We start from the raw sequence: 23,467 nt of genomic DNA, 5'->3' as shown, positions 1-23,467 counted from the left end.
CTATAACACGTCTTTGACCGAGACAGAATTTAGATTTATTAAATACAGCACTTGTGGAATGTATCATAAGACACAGCGTACAGAGAGCATTCAAGCTTTTTTAGGGGGGGACTGATCAGATTTGACAAATCTTCCAGGTCTTTCAGAGCACCTTTTCTGAAAAGCACATTGCCTCTAGGTAGTTGCACGGCCGTGCTTCTAACAATAAAACTAAAAAATTGGTTGCGTGTTTAACTGTGTGAATAAAATGAATGCATGGCTGGTTTTAGTGTTAATATTACATAGCGCCTCTGCTGTAACCAGTTAGGTTCACTGTAATTTATGTGCAGATGTGATTTATTCAGTCGCTGGAGCAAAACACGTTTTTGAAGCAAAAAGAAATGTTTTGCTTCAGTCTTAACATTTGAAGTAGCTATATGCTAGGGCAAAAATGATCATGGTGAAGCGATTCGTGCGCGTGTGACGTATTTCAGTGTCTGACACTGTGAAACCTGTTCAGCCAAAGTCACTGGTTTAATATAATGTGCAATAGAGATCACAGAGGTAAAACGTTAAAATACACTGGAAAATACTGTAAACTGCTACTGTTAGCCATTTATAAATACGCCTAGTTCAGGTGAAAGGCAAACAGCAGTAACAGAGTCGTCAAAAGAAGAAGAGAGGTTTGGTATGATTCTCAAATCACATGTAAATAGTGCAAATACAATCGGTTCATTCAAGAAAGCTGATATTGGTGCAGATATATAAAGTCAACGATACATTTAAATAACTCGTACGTAAATCAAAAACACAAAGCCGATCAGCTGCTGATCATTGTACACCGTCATTAAATAAAAAGGTAAACTGAGCTTATCAATATCACCCACTACAGAAAATAGATATCGGTAAGTGTCTTCAGTGCTTATGTAAAGTGTTTTCTGGGTTGTAGATTCTCTCTCATCTGCGTGTCCGAACACACACAGACAGAAATAAAGCCTGGTTTGTCTCCCAAAAAGGACAAGACCCACGGTAGTAACAGCAAAGGCAGAAGCGACACTGAAAGAGATTGAAACCACGTGCTGCCACAAACACAGTCCAACTCCGCACTGTGTGCGTCTGAATGCAGACGACAACTCAAAAGATTTGCTGTTCAAACAGGATCTTTTCAAAGCCTTCAGGTGGAGTGTGGTAGAAATCACTGAACTGGCAGTCTATGATGGCACTGTCGTCCACTGAGAGAATGAGAGGAGAGATTAGTTCATCATATTAACGGCAAAAACATCTTGTTTCATCACATTTCGTCTCTCCAGTACACAGGCCAAATATAATGACAAAAAAAACTATTTAGTCCTTTTTTTAAAACTTGTAACTTTAAAGATACGGCAATTTAAATTAAATGATTGCTTTATATTTTATATTACAACTTGTATATTCTTGAATGTTAAAGCTTTTTCTTTTAATTTTGAGGGACAGCCAAAAAAAATCATTATGAACTTAGTTCTTCTGCAGAACATGAAAGAAGATGTGTGAAAACAATGGGAACCAAACCATTGACTGCGTGAACAAAGACTTCCATTGTATGACATTTCTCGAAATATACAAATAGATTCGGAAAGACATGAGTAAACAATGATCGTTTGATTATTACAAACAGTTTTGTAGCTAAAAATAGCTGAACGTGGATGAGACCAGAAGCTATATCCATAAAATTTACAAATGTATAGAAAAAGGTGGATATGATGGCATTATATAAAACTGCAGTAGCATTATAGAATATTATATATATATATATATATATATATATATATATATATATATATATATATATATTAAATATTACAGAAAAACAACTCACCATAAACTATAGGGTACACAGTCCCACGGATACCAGAGGCTGGACAGTGCATGTTTTTTCCATTTAGGTACAGGTTCAGTTCCACGTGGTCATAGGTCACCCCCTTAAAACAGGAAACACTCATTTACGAACGGAAGCAAGCAGCATCTTATACAGCAAGTACTCACTGTTCAACTTCTGCCAGTAAAACCGTACCACTATGTCCCCTCCTGAGGCAGGCTATTGGCAGGTAATCGGCTCTTCTCCTCGTTGTTGTGGTGTATAGAGCCATCGTGTCGAAGCACCAAACTGTGACTGTCTCGACCCAGAGGCACCTGGTTCAAATTCACCTTCTGAGTGGCCACACCGATCCCCCAAACACCTGCACCACACACACAGCATCAGACTGCTGTGCTTATTCCATTCAGGGAAAAAATTATATATATATATATATATATATATATATATATATATATATATATATATATATATATATATATATATATATATATATGTATGTATGTATGTATGTATATATATATATATATATATATATATATATATATATATATATATATATATATATATATGTGTGTGTGTGTGCCATTTTAATCTCATACTGCTATGACTTTATTTACAAAAATATAACTACAATCTCGTAATCAAGTTTTGGGTTTAAATGGCACTAAAGCAAATCTGTTTTTAGACTTGTCTTTTAAGTAAAATGCAGTATCGCTTGTCATTTGAATTTGCTGAGAAACAAATGCACTGTCACAATACGCTTCTACATTAAGCGACAATATTGCTTAACCACATGAAAACACTCAGCAAGTCTTTATTTTCGGCAACTGTAGTTGTGCTCCCAACGCTTATTTTATTGATTGATTCGTTCATGTCAGAATCAACAGCTACATCCGTCTGACAGCAAGAAAGTAATCAGAAGAATATTAAAAACAAAGCCACGGTGTAACGCGCTGAAAAGCCTGACCCTGCTGTGGCGCAGGCACTCACCCGTGGACTGGATCTTGAACTCAAAATAGCTCTTGTTCTGGTGAAGAGGGGCGTTGGCGAGACAGGCTCCAGTTCCACAGATCCGCCTCCCGCTTTTCACGATGACCACATCCGTCCCTGGGAAAAAAGGCCAAGCAAACTCTCATGACCACTCTGCTACAGCACTGAAATACAGGTATGCGTTTCGTGATGTTTTCAGAGATAAATAGAGAAAAGCGAGGCTGAAACGACACGCACTATCTGATTCGCTCAGTCACCAAAGAGAGCAAGCAGACTTAGGAGCTGTCAGCTGTGTACTAGCAACTAGCATGTGATCCAGAGTAGTGAGGACTACTTAACCTGGTTAGTTAGACGCTGTTAGGAATGCACGCGCGTTGTTTATTCATAAACGGAGACGGTGAGCCTATTTATTAGTTCGTTCGCGTTCAAGCCGCCGTTTTTTCAGGTGTAGCATCATCTGGTAGCTTGTCGCGCGTCTTCGCTTTAAACGCCCGCTGGGCGGTGGAAATGCCTCTTACCCATGTGGTGCGTGTCTAGCTGTACGGTGGGCATTTCTTTGAGGGGAGCGTGGCCCGCGCCGCCGTCCCCGCAGCAGCCCAAACAGCACGTAAACACCGCAGCCATTCTAGCGCCGAGATCACCGGAAGTGCAGCTACACGCGCCGAGCTCGAGCGCGCGGACGCTTCCAGGACAGAGCGGAGCGCGCGGAAGAATCGGCGCTGACTTCTGCTGCTGTTTGACTGCACGCCTAAAGGGGGCGCTTACCGGCTCGAAAAGTTTTTATTATTATTATTATTATTTTTTGCTTTTAACGTCAACGCAGAAATGCATTACGTTACAGATTACATTCAGTTTTCATTCACACCAAAAATAATTTCAAGATACAAAAATATAGCGGAAAAAAACGAAGACGAAGAAACAGCAGGTGAGTATGATTCTCTCACATTATGAAACCAAAATGAAGCATACAGGACTTTTCATCCCTCTTAACGTATCCAAATATATTACAAATTCTTTTTTTTAAAAAACACCACTAAGCATGGGGGAGATTTAAATATATTAAATTAGATGTCTTTTTATTTTTAAGTAGCAAACTTAACACTTTACCATGAGAGGATCAGTCCAGAATGTAATGTACCAAATTACACTAAAAACAAACAAACAAAAAACGTTTCTGTCTCCAGTTTGCATATATTTGAGTATCCGATATGAACACGTAACACGTAATTAATTTGCATTGTAAATTTGATACATAATTTAAAAGTGCGCCTCTACATTTAGGGTTGACGGGAAACGTAAGAAAAGTCGAAAAGGCCCGCTTCTTGTTACATGACCTCGTGTCTGTGATTCACGCCTGATTGTTGATTGGACATCTCTATAAAATGTAGCGTTTGCAAATCCAGCATTCACAAATAATGCACCCTGACCGGTGTAGAGAAACATTACAGACAGCTGGTGACAAAAGCTATAGATATAAAAATAAGCATTCCTATAATCGCTCAGAGAATTTTTTTATTGCAATTGAAAATACACAGTGACGACGCGACTGCAGTAGTTTCAAATAGAGGCCTTTAGTCATTTATTTATTTTGGTCGCTTTTAACTTTCACCTGACCAAGACTTCGAGAATGCGTTTCACAGGATATAAAAAAAAAAAAAAAAATATATATATATATATATATATATATATATATATATATATATATATATATATATATATATACATATATACATACATACATACATACATAGGGTTGACTAAGGCTGTGCCTAAGCCAAAACCAAACTTTGCTGCCTGTTCTCATGATTAGATTTCGAGACTGTCACGTATATTTGTACATTATTTTATGACGGGTACAAATGTGAGACAAGGTGATTAAAGTTCAAACGAGCTTAAGCAGAAAATCACCGGTCAAACACACACCACAGCGTTGAATTACACTGTTGTGAATTTGTATGTTTTTGAACGTAGGCGTCCCCCTTGTGAGTTTCCGTTTGTGTTATTATCGAGTTAACTAAATAAAAACAATCATAAGAGGCGCTTATCCCGTTTCTACGACGAACCGGTTCGCCGAGCCCTCTCGCGGCCAATTACGTCACTGCACGCGCTTTCATCCCTGCCTCGACCAATCAGCGCGGCGCCTCGGAAGCCCTTCTCTTCCTGATGGCATGGAAACAGGGGAAGAAAAATCGAGGTCAAAATATTTTGACACGTGACTCGGTAGCGATTGGTTATCGATGCGTCAAGACCCCGACACATGGCACGGACATATGCGACCGAAAGTGGCGCGATGAAGGATCGTCTTTATGGCAGAAAACCCGACGTGTTTTTTTGGTCGCCCGCGTCTGTGACACATGAGTTGGATGCAAACGAAAATCACTCGGTTACTGTAGCTCGGTGAATAGGTGAATTAGGCGTTTATGGGGGTAGATGATGGGTAACGCCAGTATTGACGTAATCTGTAGAGAAACGCTGATCTAGGAGAGAGCGAGCGCTCCCCCGCAACAACCCCGTCCAAGAAGGAAGGGATCCTCTGCATTTCTTTCTCACCGACAAAAACGTGCATCCAAGCGCTCGAGTCTGCAAATACACTTCGCTACGCGGATATTACGCCGCACGCGCCATTGAAACGTTTGCCTTTAGATGAAGCATTCATTAGCCGTCTGTTCGCCTTCTTTTTAGTCGCCTGGCCGTACTGACTTGACCTGAACTAGTTAAAATTTCCCAATTGGAAAGGGCGAAGTCTGCACAGCAACAAGAGCCGCGATTGCGTTGCACACCGCCTAAGCATCCAGCGCGCTTCTGGTCCAATTGCTGATGTTTTCCGCCTGCAAAATCTGCCACAACCGTAGTAATACCTTGACAACCGGACCCGGGCGAACCGAGAAACACTTTTGACAACTCGACAGCGGGGAATCTTTTTTTCTAAATCAATGCCTTGAAGTTTGTCGGACGGGTCCTCGGATATTCCCGCACGAAAGTTCTCACGCTGCAATTAAAAATGAAGCACTGGTGCACTCAGGAGTCTCCATCATCAGGCAATCTGACCTACTATGTTTAGTTAACCTGTCGTGCTTCTTCCACAGAGTCGCTTGCCGTGCGTTGAAAAATATCGTCTGATCGATGCAGATGATGTTGATTTTTAAAACAAAACAAAATTTTATCACTCTCAGCCCTTTTGGTTCTATTAGCCCATGAATTCACTGTAGACTTGTGGCGCAGTCTTGCAAATGCAAACCGATATTTGGTTTATTGCGCGTAATGTCGATGGTTTCCAAAACGACACCGGACAGCACTGAGTGCTCTAGAGATTCACGAGAAAGAGGCTTGCCAAGATGATGAAAATTGCATTCATGTGTCATGCCCCCGACAAGCTTTCATATTGATGTCTTTTCCCACTTTAGGATACGATGGAGCTCTTGGAGGAGGACCTCACATGCCCAATATGCTGCTGTCTTTTCGAGGACCCGCGCGTTCTGCCGTGCTCTCACAGCTTCTGCAAGAAGTGTCTGGAGGGCATCCTGGACGGTAACCGGAGCCCTGCTTGGAGACCGCCGTTCAAATGCCCGACCTGTCGAAAGGAGACCGTGCACAACGGCATCGCGAGCTTGCAAGTCAATTACTCCCTGCGTGGCATCGTGGAGAAGTACAACAGGATCCGAGTGATGCCGAGGATGTCTCTCTGCCGAGTTCACAGCGGGCAGCCTCTCAACATCTTCTGCGCCACCGACCTGAAGCTCATCTGCGGCTTTTGCGCCACGACGGGCGACCATAAAGGACACAAGTTCTGCGCGCTGGAGGAGGCGTACGAACGCGAGAAGCTCGCGTTTGAGGAGTTGTTCCGCGTCGTGGAGAGCTGGAAGGGCGCGGAGGTGCATTCGTGCCTGGAATCGTTAGAGGGAGCGAAGAGGAAAGCGCTGGAGAGGGTCTCGCGGGACGCGGATCGGGTCTCAGAGTACTTCGACAAACTTTTGCGCACGCTGGGGCACAAACGCAGCGAGATCCTCTCGGACTTGGAGACCCTGAAGCTCGCGGTCATGCAGACCTTCGACCCCGAGATCAACCAGCTCCGCTCGGCGCTCGAGGAGCAGCAGCGCGCGCTCAGCATCGCCGAATCCTTCCGCTCGCTTTCGGACCCGCTCGCTTTCCTCCAGCAGATGCAGGACTTCAGGGAAAAGCTGCGCGTCATTCGGGGAACGCCGCTGCCGACGCGGACGGACGTGGACGTGGGGCTGCTCGGCCTCCGGAGCTTCGACGTGAAGGAATGGGACCGGGCGCGCCTGGGAGAGGTGGACAAGCTGTGCGCCCCCTACGAGAGCAGCACCTACCTGGCCTCGCTGCCCCCCGCTGCCGCTCCGCGCTACTCCCGCGTGCTCTGGAGAGTCGTTCTGGTCGTATGCGCGTGTCTCCCGGCGCTGAACTTTCTCCCGTCGGACTGCCTCGCTCTGAGCTTCCAGGATAAGGTGGTCGCACTCGGTGGCTTTTCTCTGCCCGGTCCTAGGGAGATCGCGCGCTGGCTCGGGTTCTGCTGGAAAGAAGCGGAGGCGATCTGCGCGCTACTGACCGAGCTGTGTCGGAACTGTATCTTGGACCTGATAAACACAACATCAGATTTCCTCAGCTGATTTTGTAACTCCATTCATTAGGTACTTTTTTTTACGTCCTACAATGTGCCAACCTAGAAAATCCCGTAGCATTGAGAAAATTTAGCTCGTGTCTGTTTTTGAGTGTGTAATGAGAATGGCTGATTCATACACAGTCAGCATTTGTGTGCCGGTAAACCGCACTTATCGTGTAAACGGACAAGCGAGTGGAACGGACGGCTGTTTACTAATGGGATGACATCCCCAAATCTTTCATTGATTTAATAAAATGCCTTGTTCACTTAAGTTACGCAGAGCTGTATACTTAATCTCCCAATGTTCCTCTCGAATGCAGCTTTTCACTTTTTAATATATTATGCTTATTGCAGTTTTGGAAACACCAGTGTTGGGAGTCAGCTGGGAAAAAAAAACAAAAAACTAAAGAAGAGGAACACGTTCCGATTGTGCATTGATATCGTTTATCTGCTCCGTGCAAGTTATCAGGAGACTCAAGGTTAAACGTTGCGTAACTGAATGTCAGGCTCGCACCCGGCCAGTAAGTCCAGTTCTTCGATATTTATTAGTAGTATACCATTATTTTATAATCCTTATGAACTTACACGCTGCTTTGTGTTTGTTTCGTCGTTGATTTAAAACACGTTGCAGTAATGTAGTTTAAATGTCGCCACAAAGAGAAAGTTTTGAAATAGTTTAGCGTGAACATTACCGGCTGATGTAACCGATTCGTGTATTAGGGGAAGTTCTTTTATCATTTTAATAGGCTACACACACACACACACACACACACACACACACACACACACACACACACACACACACAAAACAACCAAACAAACAAAAAAACAGACCACATCAATGTCTTGGTAAATGTTTCCGATTTCACCCAGGAGAGACACGAGACGTGCACCGTTGCACACAAAGTCAGGAGTTTTCTGACACTTCTCGCAGGACTCCCGAGAGACTCTCGGACGGCTCGGCTCCGGTGTGACGTCACCCCCGGAGCCCTGCGCGCGTCACCGAACATATATTTAGCCGACTGTTGCCAGGCGAACTGAGGGAGAAGTCAAATTACCTACTTTAGCCTACTTCACCGAATAAAAACCTTACGTAACGTGGAGCAAATCGAACGACAACGCATTTGTTAATAAATACACGTTTGTCAATTTTCCCGAAGCCCGCAGAAACCCTCGCCGACGAATGGGACGCTCGCTCTGAAATGGCGCCATGTGTCGTTATGTAATTCCAATTCTTCGATTTTCTCTTTTTCGAAACAAATGTAACATTGCGTCTTTAAACACGGCACCATCTTCCCACCGCCACATCTCTCTCCTGCAGCGGCCTTCATCTTCATCTCTTGTTTTAAGAGAAAAAAGGCGGTCGTGTCGACACACGTGTAGGCCGTTTCTTTTTGCTTTAAATGTTGTGTCTTTGTTCAAGGTCTATAATGACTAATGATCCAGTTGTTTTAATAATTAGTACCGTTATCTCTTTTAAGTGGCAACACCGAGAAAGTTGCACTTTGCCTGTTGCCATTTCTTAGTTTAAATTTGCCACGATACTCTAAATACATTTCCCTTCGTATATGTATGATAGCTGTTTATTAAAGTTCTAGCATTATACGAAATTGTCTTTAAATTAGTGTCCGATGAAATCTATGCCTACGTCGACAATGACTTGAGATGCCTCGAAAAAAACCAAACAAAACAAACAAAAAAAAAAACTTTAGCGCCGGTATCCCGGTTGCAAAACCTGAAATGCTTTAATTTTGTTAGACTACTTTTTTGTAGACGTTTACCCAAATAAGCACGTGCCCATTATATATATCCGGATGCATAAAAAAACACACACACACCAGATGCAGTAATACGGTCACAGTTTAAATTTTAATTACAAGCCGCATAAATGAAATTGTATCGTGTGGCGCAAATTTAAAAAAAAAGCAACACAACCTTGCATTTTGAAACGATGCGGCAATAAAAGGAGCATCAGCAATTATCACAGGTTGTAGCTGCTAATGTCTCGAAACGACAGGAAAAGGCGTTTTGATTGTCGAGATGGCAAAATAAATGAATCACATGCACGCACGCTATACATTTTATTGAAATTACACGTTAACCTTCTACACATGCACTGTCCTATATCTAACATTCAAGACACTCCGCAAACAGCCGTAAGGATTTGAGACTACAACCTCGTTTTGGTACAGAATTAAAAAATAGAGCGTAAAACAGCAGCTGTATGGAGAGAAAATGTCGAGAGCTGTAGTATATGAAGGGGAATTTATTTGGACAAACGTGTCCCCGACATAAACACACACTCACACTAAAAAAAAGTCGGAATTCTTTCCTCTTGAGACTTGGTCACACACGATGACCAGTGACTGCAATCAGTTGTAAAAGAAAATAAATAAATCAGTCCATTCACAATTAAGCGAAAAACGTGTATATTTAAACGCCTGCCTGGGAGCAAGCGTCTTAATTAAACGCCGTGTGTTTTTCACAGCCCTGTAAATTGATTTCTGAAGAGGACTTTTCAATGCATTGCACACACAGTACGGGCGGGAAACAAACTTAGCTTCTTATAAAACGCATTTAATAATTAACAGAGCCGCTTAAAAAACGGTCCTCGTATCATTTCCCTCCCCAAAAAAATTAAAAAATACGTGCTATAAAGCTTACTGGACAATTAACCATTTCATCTCGAAACGCTTTTCCAATAAATAAATGATGTTTTGGCATGACCAAATAATATCTTAAAACCATCTGTACGAAGCCGTGCACCGTTTCCACTTGATCCGAGCCGCGCTGGGCATCTTCAGATCACGCCGAAGAGCAGCACACGACTAAAACCAAGCGTCAGGAGATTAAACCGAGCGGCGGCCGAAGTCATCGTGTTACGAGCTGAAACCAACAGCGGTTTTAAGTGCTGGTCAATTAAACAAAAAAATAAGACGTCTTTTCTTTATCGTCAAGGATACAAAAAGTGATAAAAACCAGGGGACACGCAGCATTCAGACACGACACACACACACGCGCTTCTGCGTGTAAACGGGTCTCTTATAAAACCTCTCGGAGTTACCCCGAATTATTTGACCCCGGTAAAATCATAAAAGACAAACAGACTAAATAAAAAATAATTATAATTTCTCAGAATACAAAGACAGAGCAAGAACGAGTCCAAGCCGTGGTCGCGTGCGCTAAGATGATTTAGCCCGCTCATAAATGTCTTTCTGATTTGTTTTCATGAAATGGCCGAAATTATCTGGGCTATCTGAGCCCTGCACTGCGTTATGCTCCTTTTTCACACATTTTTTTTTTAGGCCGATCGAACTTTGTGTGAAATTTTGGAAACCTGTGTATTATTTAGTATAACCGCAGACACGCAGTGAGCGACATATACTGTTAACATTAAATGACATGCCGTTTAAAACTACTGGGAAAACCGAAAAATAAGTTGCCCGCATCAGAAAGTCGCTGGGTGATAAGCGTTTTAATGCTGAAGTTATATAAGGATATGACACGCATGCGCCGTCAGTAACCTCTCCAGCAAGAACATGGAGACGTTTGCCTCCAATATTAATATGCCGTCCATTTTAACCAGCGGAATAATCTCCACACGAACGGGTAAAAAACAACAACAACCTGCTTATTTGTTAACGTCGGGAAAGGTCTATTTGGAGTCAGTTTTGTGCTTTGTGTACTCACCGGAAATAAGGAAAACCCGAAAAGATTAACGCACTTCACGTTATATGGGTTCGTCAAACGGAAAAATAACATTTTAGAAGAGTTTTAAAAACACAGTAGAGACGAAAAGCGCGCGCAAAGACGAGGCAAAACTAAAGTCGCGCTTCCTGTGAAAAGTAAAGAAGAGATACATCGATAATACGTGCGCTGAAGAACACGCCACAGGTCAGACCAGACTTTCCTCTCTCCCCCCAGTTTTATTATTTACTTGCATTAACACACAAAAGGAACAGCACAGCAGTGATTTGATCTGGAATATTAAAAATATATATATATTTACTGGGAAAAAAATATACAGGATACAGGGGTAAAAATGATACATGCTTAAAACAAATAGATAAGATTAAAAATGAGCTATTTAACCTAAAAACACTGCATCTCTCTTTACCTTTGACCATTCAGTTTGCTCCGGTGAGACCAAGGGTCCTCCTGGTTTCTCTACGCTGGTCTGATGATTCAGTCCATGAAGGTATTTCAGTACCAGTGAGTCAGCCACTACCTGCACCGGCTAGGCCCTGGCAGCTGAGATAAAAAGATGACGTGCATGTGCTGCTTGGTGACTTCTTGCTTCAGCAGCACGAGCAATATTGGAGGCATTGGCCAAGGAGTAACTCCAATATTTACATGCTGCTAAAGCAAGACAACACACGCATTCTCGCTCTCTCTCCCTCTCACACACACACAATCCCTCGCTCTTCTCTCGGTGTCTTTGTCGACTGCGTAGGTCCCAGGAATTGATGCTGCAGCACATCACGGCCTGCATCTCTGTATCACCACAAACCATTCTGTGCTGCTACACCATCACCTAGAGAGGGTCCCCGTCTCTCAATCACACACTCGGCAACATGACCAAGCACTGCCAGAACCACAGAGCGAGTGACTCCTCTCCTCCCTCTCTCTCTTTCTCTCAGCAGGGCTCGAGGCATTCCAGGACTCCATCTGAAACACAGAAGAGAGGACGCCAGAGTGAGAACATACACACAGCAGCTGGACGTGATGCTGGCAGTTTGGAGTAAAATACTCCGGTGCCATACTTCTACTGCTGCGTTTGCATCCAATAAGAAAAAGAAAAAAACAAAACATTTCTACACGTGTAGGACCTGCTAATGTACAAGTGTTCAGGATATACACAGAGTTAATATTTTTAATTTCTTTTTTTTTTTGCATGCTTATAATGCACATTTATTGATGTCTAATTAGAACAAACTTCAGAATGATAGTAACGAACATTTCACTCATGCATGCTCACTAAATCACATAATATTTTAAACTTTAGCAAAAGTGCACCTACAAAGTCAAAACTAAATGTTATTTGATGATTTAAAAGATCCAATATTCCCAGCGGGTCCTGCACTCTTCTGGCATATTTACTTATATTTTAAAACAGGCCACAAGAGACAACAACAACAACAACAAAAAAAAAAAGCATTACATGAGTTTTAAATAGCAATCAAAATTTTATCATTATTGATTTTATTTATTTTTCACATCATCCCCAGTGGTACATTACTCTCCGTTCTTATTTTTCCACAGGCAGGATTTTCTGAAGACACCTCAGCAACTTTCAAGCGCTACACCGAAAACTGTCCTCTGGCAACTCCATCAGAAATAATATTAAAAGAAAACTACCATTTTCTAGACCAGACTGGATTTAACCTCCAAGATGGTGATTCAGCACTGACAGCATCCAGCCTCGTAGTCATCTTCAGCAGCAGGAACAGACCTGCCACCAGCTTCCCAAAGTGCTGGCCCACATCTGAACACATCTCTTCACACACTACTTTAATAAGATACCTATTCTTTCTGAACCGATCATCGTGCTGTTCTTTATGTAGTTACGATACAAAAGCTAATGTTAATGTTCACCAAATCAAAGTTGATGCGACGTCAACATAAAAAAAAAAAAAAATCCCTAAAAACAAGCAAAAGCAATTCCACACACACACACACACACACACACACACACACACACACACACACTCTATTAATGATAGTGATATTAGTTAAATTTATACACCCAACAATAATTCGGCAAACACAGAATCTCAATTACTGAAGTATTTTATTTGACATGCCAGCTTCCTAAAGATTTAGAATTTAGTTATATCTTAATATGCAATTTGCGTTGAATTATGTGATTTAGGAGAAATCGCAGCATTAAACAATAATTCAAGGACGCTTGAATTCTATTCTATTCATCTATATCTTTTTAGTAAAATAAAGTGAAACATGAGGAAGGTGAGATCTGCAGTGAGTGTAGTAAATAACACAGCAACACCACTTGTAAAGAACCGATTAAATGATTTTCATAAAATGTAAGAGCTTGTATCTTTATTAGTACACTTAAATATATTAATTATAAGAAGATACTAATTAATGACAAGCATCTGTTTATTATGATCACTAAGATGTAACACCGCCTCTAAGGTTACGGCCCGACTAACAGAACTATTAATTTTGGTCAATGATGCAACATGTATTCACGACCAAGAAACTGGCTAACGGTGACAATGCTACAATATTTAGACGTTTAGCTCACTAAAGGTCACGGACCAAATTTACATATTTTGTCCTAACAAAATAATAATAAGAATAAGAATAATAATAAAAAAAAAAACACACCTAGCATCGGCGATTTGGCAAACAAGAATAGATGACATTTACAAAATAAGCCATTATTTTCTGTCCAGCTGTGATCAATGAGATTGACAGGAAGACAAATGAAGATCTCACACACAATAGAGTCAACGCCAGAGCAGTTTTAAGAAGCAGCGGCCTGCACTTGATAATGACATAAACACTTGCTTATAAACAAGTGTTGGCATCTCCTTTTTATTTATGGTTTCATTTAAACAGCATTTACTTGAACTAACACACCTCGAAAGGCAAGAAATACAAATAAAACCACTGCAGACATTAAAGTCAATTTTCACTTTCACTGAAGCTAGGGCCAAGCCACCACTGCCTGAAAAAAAGGGATTCTGCACCATGATAGGAAAGTCAAAAAAAATAAGTAAAATAAAATTTACACTTCACTTGTGCAAACAAGTGCCGATCTAAAGCAGACATCTCGGGGCTTGAAGAGGATTTTAAAGCCTTAATACCACGATGGCTTGCCAGATGCCAAATGCTGAAAGTGTCATTTACTGGGTATATAGCACCTGAACTGCCTAGCTGCTGTAAAAATGTGTTTTAGCTCCACTCTTAAAACAATTAACACAACATAAAATAAATTGCATAGAGATGGTATTACCTTGAATCATTTTCTAGTTTCTGATGTCAACCATGCAGGCGATTCTGGAAAAAGAAGAAGAAGAAATGGCATCAAAATTAAGACATTAGATTTACGGATGCAGTTTTACGAATCTGGTGTAACAGTCAGCAGCACAATTTAAAACTGATACCTATAGCAGAAAAAAAAAATTAAATACAACTATGCTTTAAAAAAAAAAAAAAAAAAACTAAAAACATAGTTAGTGCTATAGTGTGTGTTTTCAGATATCAGTGCAGTGTGAGAAGAGTACAATAATACGTATATTATAAAACATACAATCTTAAACACACCCTTAAAAATACAATCCCTTCAAAAGATACAAATAGGACTCATCTATATTATTGGCTTATGAACTATAAGGCAACCCATTGCTAAAATTTACATCTACCTTGTGCAAGTGTCTAAAAAAAAGGTCCTTCAAATCCACTGGTTTTTTTTTTTTTTTTTTTTTGAAGAAATTATGCATTTCTTTAGATGTGAACCAGAAGGGCATGTGTGTAGCACAAAAACAGAGCCTGACGAGAAAGCGTTTTTCCCCCTCCTTTCATCAACTCCCCACATGTCTCCTTTGCCTCTCTCTCTCTTTCACACACACACACAAGCCTTATGCTAAGACATTACAAATGAGTATCTTCACAGGAAGCATCTGACCACATGAATTTTTATCTTGGAGAAAAAAAAAAAAAAAAGAAAAGACACCAAAGTTATCAGAAAACTATCAGAGCTGAAAAGGAGACATAGGAAAAACAAACATTTAGAACGACTTTGAGTAACAGAGCAGGTCAAACTAAATACAGCCTGCTTGGACAACTCAAACTCCATAAAACTATTTCAAAAATGTGGAGTTATTTTTATGCTTGAAAATATATTTATATTAAAAAAAACGTTACAATCAAAGGGATATTAAAAGTTCTTTCAACTCTATAATGCGTGGAGTTGGCCAAGCCTCCATTTTGGTGTTTAATCTTGTGCACTAGCAACATCGTAATCCCACAAGATAAGTGCACATTACGTGCACCATATTACACTGTAATTTTAAATAGTGCTATAATTATATAATTTGATTATATACAAAGCAGTACATGAGCACACAACTCTGACAATCTAGAAAGTGGTCGTGTGTGTGTGTATGTGTGTGAGTGTGTGTGTGCGCGAGGAGGACAGTCAGAGCCCCTAAACGACTCTTTGTGAGTGAGAGGGGGTGTGAATGAATGTATAACATTTAACCTCTCTCTGCTCGTATTTTACTGAGCTCACATGACCTCAGGGTCAAAGGGTATCACCTTCCACTCCTCCATCAACATCAGCATGTGACGTGCTCGCACACTTCGAGACACGGCCTCATACAGGAAACCCGCCCATGTAATTATTTTGTCAGTTAAATGGTCAAGAGAAAATTGTGTGTATAAAAATAACACATTTCACTTCACACATTTAACTTAAGATCACTGGAGTTGGAAGCAAACAACTTTGCGGGAGAAAAATAAAAATAAAAAAAAAGTGTTAAAAATAAAATCATGAATACTTAAACTTATTAACGCTGTCGTGTTCAAATAATATACATGAAGCATATTCAAAACCTGTAATATAGATACACTTCTGCATTTGTTTTGTGTGTGTGTCTCTGAAATTTTCTGCAAATCAAAAAAAAAAAAAAAAAAAAAAAACACTCAGACTGTGTAAATATTTAGTCAAAGAAAGAATGACAGCAGGCGAGCCTGCACACCTGTACAGCACTGCTGCACCTGAGTACGGCTGAAACTACACACCTGTGCCCAGACTGCACTCGCTGTTACATGCATGCATTGATCAAAGAAATCTCTGCAAACAGCCTGGATCCACAACAACTTGCATGCAACCCAAACTTAAACTATAAATAATTAGAGAGAAGCTCTAAACCGTCAATATCACTGCTGTAAGTCTCAGTTAGGACTGGCCTGCTTTACACAAAAAAACAAAAAACAAAAAGCAGCACTCACATACATCCTACTTTCCATGTAATCATTAAAAGAGTGTGCGAGATGTCACAGAGACACTTCTGTGTGCCTGTAACCACATATTTGCTCCTGCACATCACAACAGGCCAAAACAAGAACACTGGAGTTTGTGCTTCATTTAAAAAAAAAAAAAAAAGTTCAACTTATATCATCACTATGAAAATGCTCAAAAAATGCTGGCATTGTGTATGATAAAATTAACACAGAGTATCCCCATGAAATGACCTGCACAATCAACTGATAAATAAGCCCCATGCTAAAACAGAGAGTGTATATTACAGCCTCTGGTCAGAAGATCTGAAGTGTAAGACTTCATTTCCTGCAAGTTCACGTTTACACTCTCTCACACTCATAAGCACAAAGCATGACTGACTTAATGGATTCTTGTTTTCTTTTTACTAGTTGTTTAATTCAGTACACACCACAAGTTAACTTCTCTAGTCTGGTGACTTTTTCTTTTAAAAACTCAGTAGAACTGGCAACATAAGAACTCAGCTTCTCCTAAAATTCAGCCCTGGACACAGCAGCAAAATGTCTTAACATGAATCACCTTTCCATTTCAACTGAACAACATTAAAATCGTGTCATCTGTATGTATAACTGTATTACTGACACACGCAAAATATATATATAAAAACAAAGATTATTGTGTGAATAGGGACATAAGTAATAATAATAAAAAAAACCCTGTGCTATAGAATTGCTATATTTTTGCCCTTAAATGAGCAAAATTGTCTTTACAAAACGGATATCACTAAACAACACTGGTATAGATAATAGATGCGCATCAACCTCAAAGTGTAAGTAGCAGTCTCACTAAAATAACCTTTAAGATGGCAATAGATCATAGGTACTCTGTCAGTCCTATAGAGAGCATTAATTACTTGTGTGTGGGAAGTTGTTTCCAACAGTGAACTTTGTTGAAAATACAGATAATACAAAATAATACTGTTATACTTCTAATTAGCATAAAAAGGAAAATATATGATTAAACTGCAATGTTGCAAACATGATAAAGAGATCGTCGTGGTTTACTTGTGTGTGTGTGTGGGGGGGGACTCATGGGAAGAAAAAGGAAATTAAAAAAACAAAAAAAAACAAAACACTACCACCACTCAGAAGCTAATGTAAAAAAACACTCAGACAAATAATATTTGGGCATAGCTACATTCATACAAAAAAAAAAAAAATATATATATATATATATATATATATATATATATATTTTTTTTTTTTAAAAAATAAAAGCAGCTGACTAAATTGGGAACTGCATGCATATTTCAGGAAGAGGCAGACTGATGTACACTGACCACTGTACTTTTTTTTTTTTTTTGGACCAAGCGGATGTGCAATTCTATCAGGCAACATAATAAATTATTACTGCATCTCAAATGTAAATTCTCTGTAACAGTAACATTTACGCCAACATACTGTGCCTAGTCATCCTTTGCTCCAATGGATCTTTTGTCACAAGCTAAGGTTTCTGATACAGGGCTTACGCAGGTATATGGTGTAACTTGTCACTATTTTCCCCCCACGAAGATCTCTTAAACAACAAACTCCAAAATAACTCCAACTACGTTATTTAGGCAAAACCAGACAGCATTCAGATTTGTGGTACATGGTACTCAAATATTAGCCATGTTTTTTTTTTAACATTCTATATTAGGCCGCATTTGCAAGTGTACAAAACATCATTTTAACAAGCTAAAATTAAAAAAATACTGTGAAGTATTGCAAAGTGCATAAAACTTAAATTTTGAGTTGATAACTTCTATTAAAAAAAACCCAAAAACCTGGATTGAATGAACTCCCTTGCCCTGTTTGGGCTCAAAGTGACCCCAGGTCTCTGCTGGGTTAACCTCCGTGACACCACATGACATGGACAGGCCTTTACATCAATCAACACAATTAGGAGGTCAAAGCATCATGGTAATGACTTCGTGACCTTTCTGCATGTGACCTCTACATTAGGGAGAACAAAATTACCCGAAGCGCTCCTTTCCTTGAGGCGCAGAGGAATTGTAATGGAGTCGAGCTCAATGCGAGAAAAACATCGCCAAAATTACTTTAAGAGGAGGCTGAAAAAATACGGCGCTCGTCTACGGACTGAGGTGCACACGCTGACACGAGAAAGAAAGAAAAAAAAAGGCCGGCAAAATCAGCGGTTGCCGACCTAAGATCACTCCGAGAGATGGTGAGCTCTCGCTCTCGTCTCGATACACACAAACACATTTTACACCGACACCTAAAACGATCAATACGACGAATAATCACGCTTCACAATTATACAACTAGGCCTTAAATTATCCGACAATGCAACCTGGTTATGTAATTTCAATTTACAGGCCCTCTCGTGTAAAAAGTACGAATACGTGTCCACAACACTTGGTCTGATTTACAGGGGGTTCACATCGCATGAGAGAAATGTAACCGAGTGAAGTTGCAATAGCGCGTGCTACAGTAGATCAACACACTGTGACGTGTTTGTCTGATCGAGGGGCGATACTGTCCTGTAAACTAACCAAACTCTTTCCCCCTCCGCATTTCCATCTCCGACTCCCGTTTACTTTTTTCGCCAAACGGTCCATGCCTTTTGCGCTTCGGACGGAAAACGTTCGTAAGTTCGGTACGTTTCCCATTCGCACGGGGGACGGGGGGACGTATGCCTTTATTTTCGCGGTCGCTGAACAGAAACGGGTTTCACGTAAAATGTCACTTACCTAAAAAACACCTGGACGTGTTTGTAAATCCACAAAAAAAGAAAAAAGAAAAAAAAAAGTTCGCCGTTAAAAATTCGGACGGCGCGCTCGTTACGTACAGCTCGTGCCGAGAAACGAAAAATAAAAGGCGCTCCAGTCACCGTTGTTTTGTCGCTGAAAGAGGAAGAAAAGCTGTAGTAAAGAATAGGACAGTGTCGGTCGGTGTGGCATCCCGGTGTATCGCGCGCTGATAGGCTGCCGGGCTCGCCGGCCGTCTCGCGCACATCACCAATCCCGCTCAAACTTAACATTTAAAAAATGCACAAAACCACCTGGCTCCGCCGAACAAGCCGCACCGATCTAATCGTCGTCGCCAGCGAGAATTTTCCCAATTTTTTATAGAATTTTCAAGTCGTCCGCGCATTTGTTAGATTTTTTTCGAAAAAATAAGGCAAAAATATATCGTTTCCTGAGCGCGGCTCCAATCGGACGCCCCTTCTCGGCTGGAGATGCTAGCCGGATTAGCCTCCTAGCTCACTTCAGTCTTCACTTCACTATTTGTTGTCACCGCGCACCGTCTTTCGCGTCCGCCGCAGTCATCCACCGGGAAACAGTCGTCTCGAATTTGCGGAGGAATTCTGGGAAAAAAAATCCCTCTTTGTTTTCTGGAGACGAAAAGGAAAAGTGTCCGCTCGCTCCGATTACTGGACTACAGCGCGGAGCCTCTCTAGGCAGCTGTTGTTGCTGTAGCTGCTCACTCGAAAATGGCGCCGAAAGCTCCAGTCTTCATTCAAATTGGCCGGAGCCTCCCCCTGCCCGCATTGGGCATGCCGGGACCTAGAGCACCGCGCAGGATTGGTCGAGACAAAATGCACCCTCAAACCGGCTAGCAACCCAGAACCCACGCACGATATCCTTACACGGCCAACGGAGCACGGTTTAACCGTAGCTCTGCCAGTCAGCGTTTGAAATAACGATTGTTACCATTGCAATCTCCCTGCGTGCTATTGACAGGCGAGCGCGTGTGCGGTTTAAGCTTTCGGTTGATTAAAAATCAGTTGCGTCGTCTGCGGGGGTATCTGCTTTTCTGGGACTACGGTATGACAAAGCCAGCGCGCTTTATTATTTTTATTTATTTATTTATTTTTGTCAATTTAAGAGGGGGACGCAGCGGCGCTCGCGCTTTCTTTCTCTAAAAGCGCGCGTGCAGTCGCTCGACGGGGACGCACGCACGGTACGAGCTGAACGTTAGTCGACGTTTTCCGCGAAGACGAAGCGAGTAGCTTGGCAACAGAGCCTGCGCTTCACTACGGCGGCGGACAGCGCGAGCCACCGCGAGCTGCGTCACTCACACCACCAGCAGCGTGAAGGTTGATTGGGAGAAGAAAGAAACTGCGCTCCATCTGTCAAATCCGCCCCTTTCTGATTACCGCCGACTGCATCATTCGGATAATGACTTTCAAAATTTGGCACCGCTTTGCGACTATTTGACCGGCAACCCCTGATGATGCATTTAGGAGTATCTGGTGGCTGTGTGACTAAATTCTTTCTAAACCTCAGCCCTAGTTTGCAAGCGTTAACTGCAACTCGGCAAAGCGAGGCAGAGGCTAGCTAGTGTATAATAATAACAACAATAATGGCTTTATTCCGCAGTTATAAGCGACCCACATTTTAGCTAAAATAACAACGTGAAATAAAACATTTCTTATATGAAGACACACCCGCATAAACTGGCACGACACCGCTGACATAAATAAACGTGAAATATCTGAGAGAGTGTGTTCCCACACGGGTCTGCGCTACTAAACGTGTGTTTGTGTTTTAGTGGATGTGCACAGTGGGAAAAGGAACTGACTCATTTTATTTGAAGATAAAGTACAGAACAGGAAGTGTGTCTGTAGTAAAAGAACATGAACTGTTCTGTACTTATCCACCGTGGATGACTGGGCAGAATGCACCGAATATATGCATGCCTAATAAACTACTTTTAAAGTGAAAACCTTTATGCCTACTGTTGGGACGTGACTTAACTTTATCTAAACACTTCTCTTGACCTCTATGCTGGATGTTATTATTTAGCCATGTCATATAGCCTAGCAAATCCCTTGTTTTAGTTCAGTCTACCGAAGATGTATGCATGCACAAATTTAGGCCTTAGGTATTAATTCCACCCAAAGGCCACCCCGAACTGCAACAAAACCTCGGAGTATAAGTTGTAGCGTGTTATAAACTCTACTATTAACTCTATTATTTTGCTCCCACCGTCATAATACGTGAATAAGCAACAAAACCAGCATCACCAGCGACAACATTCAAATTCACACCAAAGTCACTTTAACACGCAGTCTTCTCCTTTCTTTTTCATTCATCCACCTTTGCACTTGCTAAATATTTCAGTGCTGAATTAATTCAAATCATGTCAACTTTTCGCCCTCCCCTCAATTGTAAAAATGACCGACTTTACATTTAATAGCACCTCCAGGTCGCCCGTTAACGTTTCGTGGTAAATCATTAGTGTGTCAGCTTCTCGGCGCTTTTAAAATGCTGAAAGGACACGCTTCGTGTTTTGACCCGTTTTTTTATACTTTATCAGCCAGGAAAGTAATAACAAAGCGCACTGCAGGCAAGTCCAGACAAGCGCGTCAATCCTCGCGGATGTCCCGCCCCCTCGAAGGCGGTCCTCCGATGATGTAACTCTTTCCAAATATAGCGTGTTGCCGAAGCAACCGCGGCACGCCATTGGCTCGGCGCTCCGTCAGTCAGCGCACGTCACGACGCCAGTGTTATTATTGTAAACAGGGCGCTTACTTTCCACGGGCTTCTCGGGTCCCGAGTCTTTGCTGCGCGCTTCTTTGTTCGCCGCATGAGAAAATCAACACGACAAAAGACCACTCGCCAAAACTCTCCGCACACGCCGTGGACACCCCGCAAACGTTCACGGACGACACAAATAAAAACCGAGCAGTTCGAGACGGTTCTAAAGCAAACCCGTTACACACTTTAAAATAACACGACGTCTCTCGAAGACAGCCGGCAACTTATGCACAGCGACTGTCGCCGAAGATTTGACAAGCGGCTAGTTTTGAGTTTTAATACAGCGCTGTTCAACTTCCTCGGATGCAACAACTTTTCAGAGCATCAACAACATGGTGTTAAGACAGCGATTCGGACGAGAGTGAAAAACTTTTCGACAATAGTTAGACAGCCCCTTGTTTCATTGTTTCAACACAAACACGTTTCGTTTTCCTCCCGTTTATCCTCTGTACTCCCAACACCTCACAAACGATCAAACGTGACAACGGTTCAATGGTGCAAAGACACCGATGAGCAGCTGCCTCGGAGACAATATGAATGGCACTTACCCAAAGAGCTGCGGGGAAATTTGAGGATGTGTGTGAAGACATCACTCGACCCAGCGCGGGCGCTCTGATAAACACCCTCTCTAGCACGTTTACGGGCGAATTTCGGTTCGCGCAACAGTTTCAGGTCGTTTGCGGCCGTTTCACAAGGTATCGAGGAAGTTCTTCTTTTGTTCCAGTATTTATGCGCGGCGTCAAAGTTGCGCGTCGAGGAGGCGGAGCGGTGGCTGTGCGCGAGAGGAAGAAAAAAAAAAAAAAAGACCGAGCGCCAGCGCTCGACCTTAGATACTCAAGACTCAAACCCTGCGACCCACGCTGGATCAGATTAGGTCACGTGCTAGGGAGCAGCGACCGAGTCGGGTGTCATAACCGCACGCCACCCTGATCTCGACGGCGTAGGACCGGCGCTTCCGCTGCATGCCGCGGGAACCGGGCTTTTACCTTTAGATGCGCGATAGATGCCGAGCGCTTTGGCCGCGACCCGCTCGTGTGCGCGTTCACAGATGACTCATCTCGCGTATAAGTCTCCTTCCAGCGCGAGACATTTTGTCGAAGTTATGATAGAGGTAAGAAACTTTCATCGCGCGCGGATTTGAGATTTTCTTCAAACCGATGCGCGATAACAAAAACATTTTCTCGGTGCGTGTCATTGCAATAAAAATAAAAAAGTTGATATGAATATTTTTTTTTCTGTGCAGTACACCTGCATAAGCATACTTGAGAGTATATTTGTGTTTTGTGAAAAAAAGCATAAAGAAAGAACTCGCTGTGATTTGAAACAGCTGACTTCTGCTATTGGCTCGGTTTGGGTGTTTTCGACTGCATTAGAGCAACTAAAGCCTGTCAAATATCATCATATGCTTTGGTTAGATGCGTGGCACGAACGTTACACAGTAAGCAAAACCGCTTAAGCACATGTGTTTTCGGTTTCAACGATTTCGTCTTTAAACCTGTAATGGTATAA

The 23,467-nt window shown here is 41.8% G+C and overlaps 2 protein-coding genes and 1 long non-coding RNA gene across 9 annotated transcripts; 1 reads left to right on the top strand and 2 right to left on the bottom strand.

Moving 5' to 3' along the window:
• Positions 1–12: 12 nt before the first annotated feature.
• Positions 13–4,416, bottom strand: spryd7b (SPRY domain containing 7b). The gene is made up of 5 exons (XM_043249380.1): positions 3,343–4,416; positions 2,825–2,941; positions 2,033–2,195; positions 1,835–1,953; positions 13–1,211 (listed from the first exon to the last, which is right to left on the bottom strand). Exons 1-5 carry the CDS (start codon positions 3,446–3,448, stop codon positions 1,114–1,116), a joined length of 603 nt encoding a protein of 200 aa, XP_043105315.1. The 5' UTR covers positions 3,449–4,416; the 3' UTR covers positions 13–1,113.
• On the top strand, positions 2,867–12,979 carry trim13 (tripartite motif containing 13). 6 transcript variants are annotated; one of them, XR_006251820.1, is made up of 4 exons: positions 4,614–7,470; positions 7,797–7,963; positions 12,083–12,137; positions 12,705–12,979. XR_006251820.1 is itself a non-coding variant. In XM_043249373.1 (2 exons), exon 2 carries the CDS (start codon positions 6,235–6,237, stop codon positions 7,447–7,449), a length of 1,215 nt encoding a protein of 404 aa, XP_043105308.1. In that variant the 5' UTR covers positions 2,867–2,999; positions 6,229–6,234; the 3' UTR covers positions 7,450–7,713. The 6 variants fall into 6 exon arrangements, 3 of the variants coding, with proteins under 3 accessions (XP_043105308.1, XP_043105309.1, XP_043105307.1); XR_006251819.1 differs by lacking the exon at positions 7,797–7,963 and having other exon boundaries at positions 12,086–12,137; XR_006251818.1 differs by lacking the exon at positions 7,797–7,963.
• On the bottom strand, positions 11,344–23,272 carry LOC122351945. 2 transcript variants are annotated; one of them, XR_006251822.1, is made up of 3 exons: positions 22,507–23,272; positions 14,425–14,468; positions 11,344–12,110 (listed from the first exon to the last, which is right to left on the bottom strand). It is a non-coding gene; the product is annotated as an uncharacterized LOC122351945 (long non-coding RNA). The 2 variants fall into 2 exon arrangements; XR_006251821.1 differs by lacking the exon at positions 22,507–23,272 and adding an exon at positions 19,166–22,496.
• Positions 23,273–23,467: the final 195 nt, after the last annotated feature.

Source organism: Puntigrus tetrazona, chromosome 9 (genome assembly GCF_018831695.1).
Source record: "Puntigrus tetrazona isolate hp1 chromosome 9, ASM1883169v1, whole genome shotgun sequence".
Classification (NCBI taxonomy): domain Eukaryota; kingdom Metazoa; phylum Chordata; class Actinopteri; order Cypriniformes; family Cyprinidae; genus Puntigrus; species Puntigrus tetrazona.
This window is presented reverse-complemented; position numbering and strand designations above follow the sequence as displayed.

Bases quoted from the DNA above. Each gene is read 5' to 3' on its own strand.
- trim13 (XM_043249374.1), top strand. From the start codon at position 6,235: ATGGAGCTCTTGGAGGAGGACCTCACATGCCCAATATGCTGCTGTCTT.
- spryd7b (XM_043249380.1), bottom strand. From the start codon at position 3,448: ATGGCTGCGGTGTTTACGTGCTGTTTGGGCTGCTGCGGGGACGGCGGC. The intron at 2,942-3,342 runs GTAAGAGGCATT...CTTTTTTCCCAG, and splicing joins GCTAGACACGCACCACATGG to GGACGGATGTGGTCATCGTG. The intron at 1,212-1,834 runs GTGAGTTGTTTT...TCATTCTCTCAG, and splicing joins TGTGTACCCTATAGTTTATG to TGGACGACAGTGCCATCATA.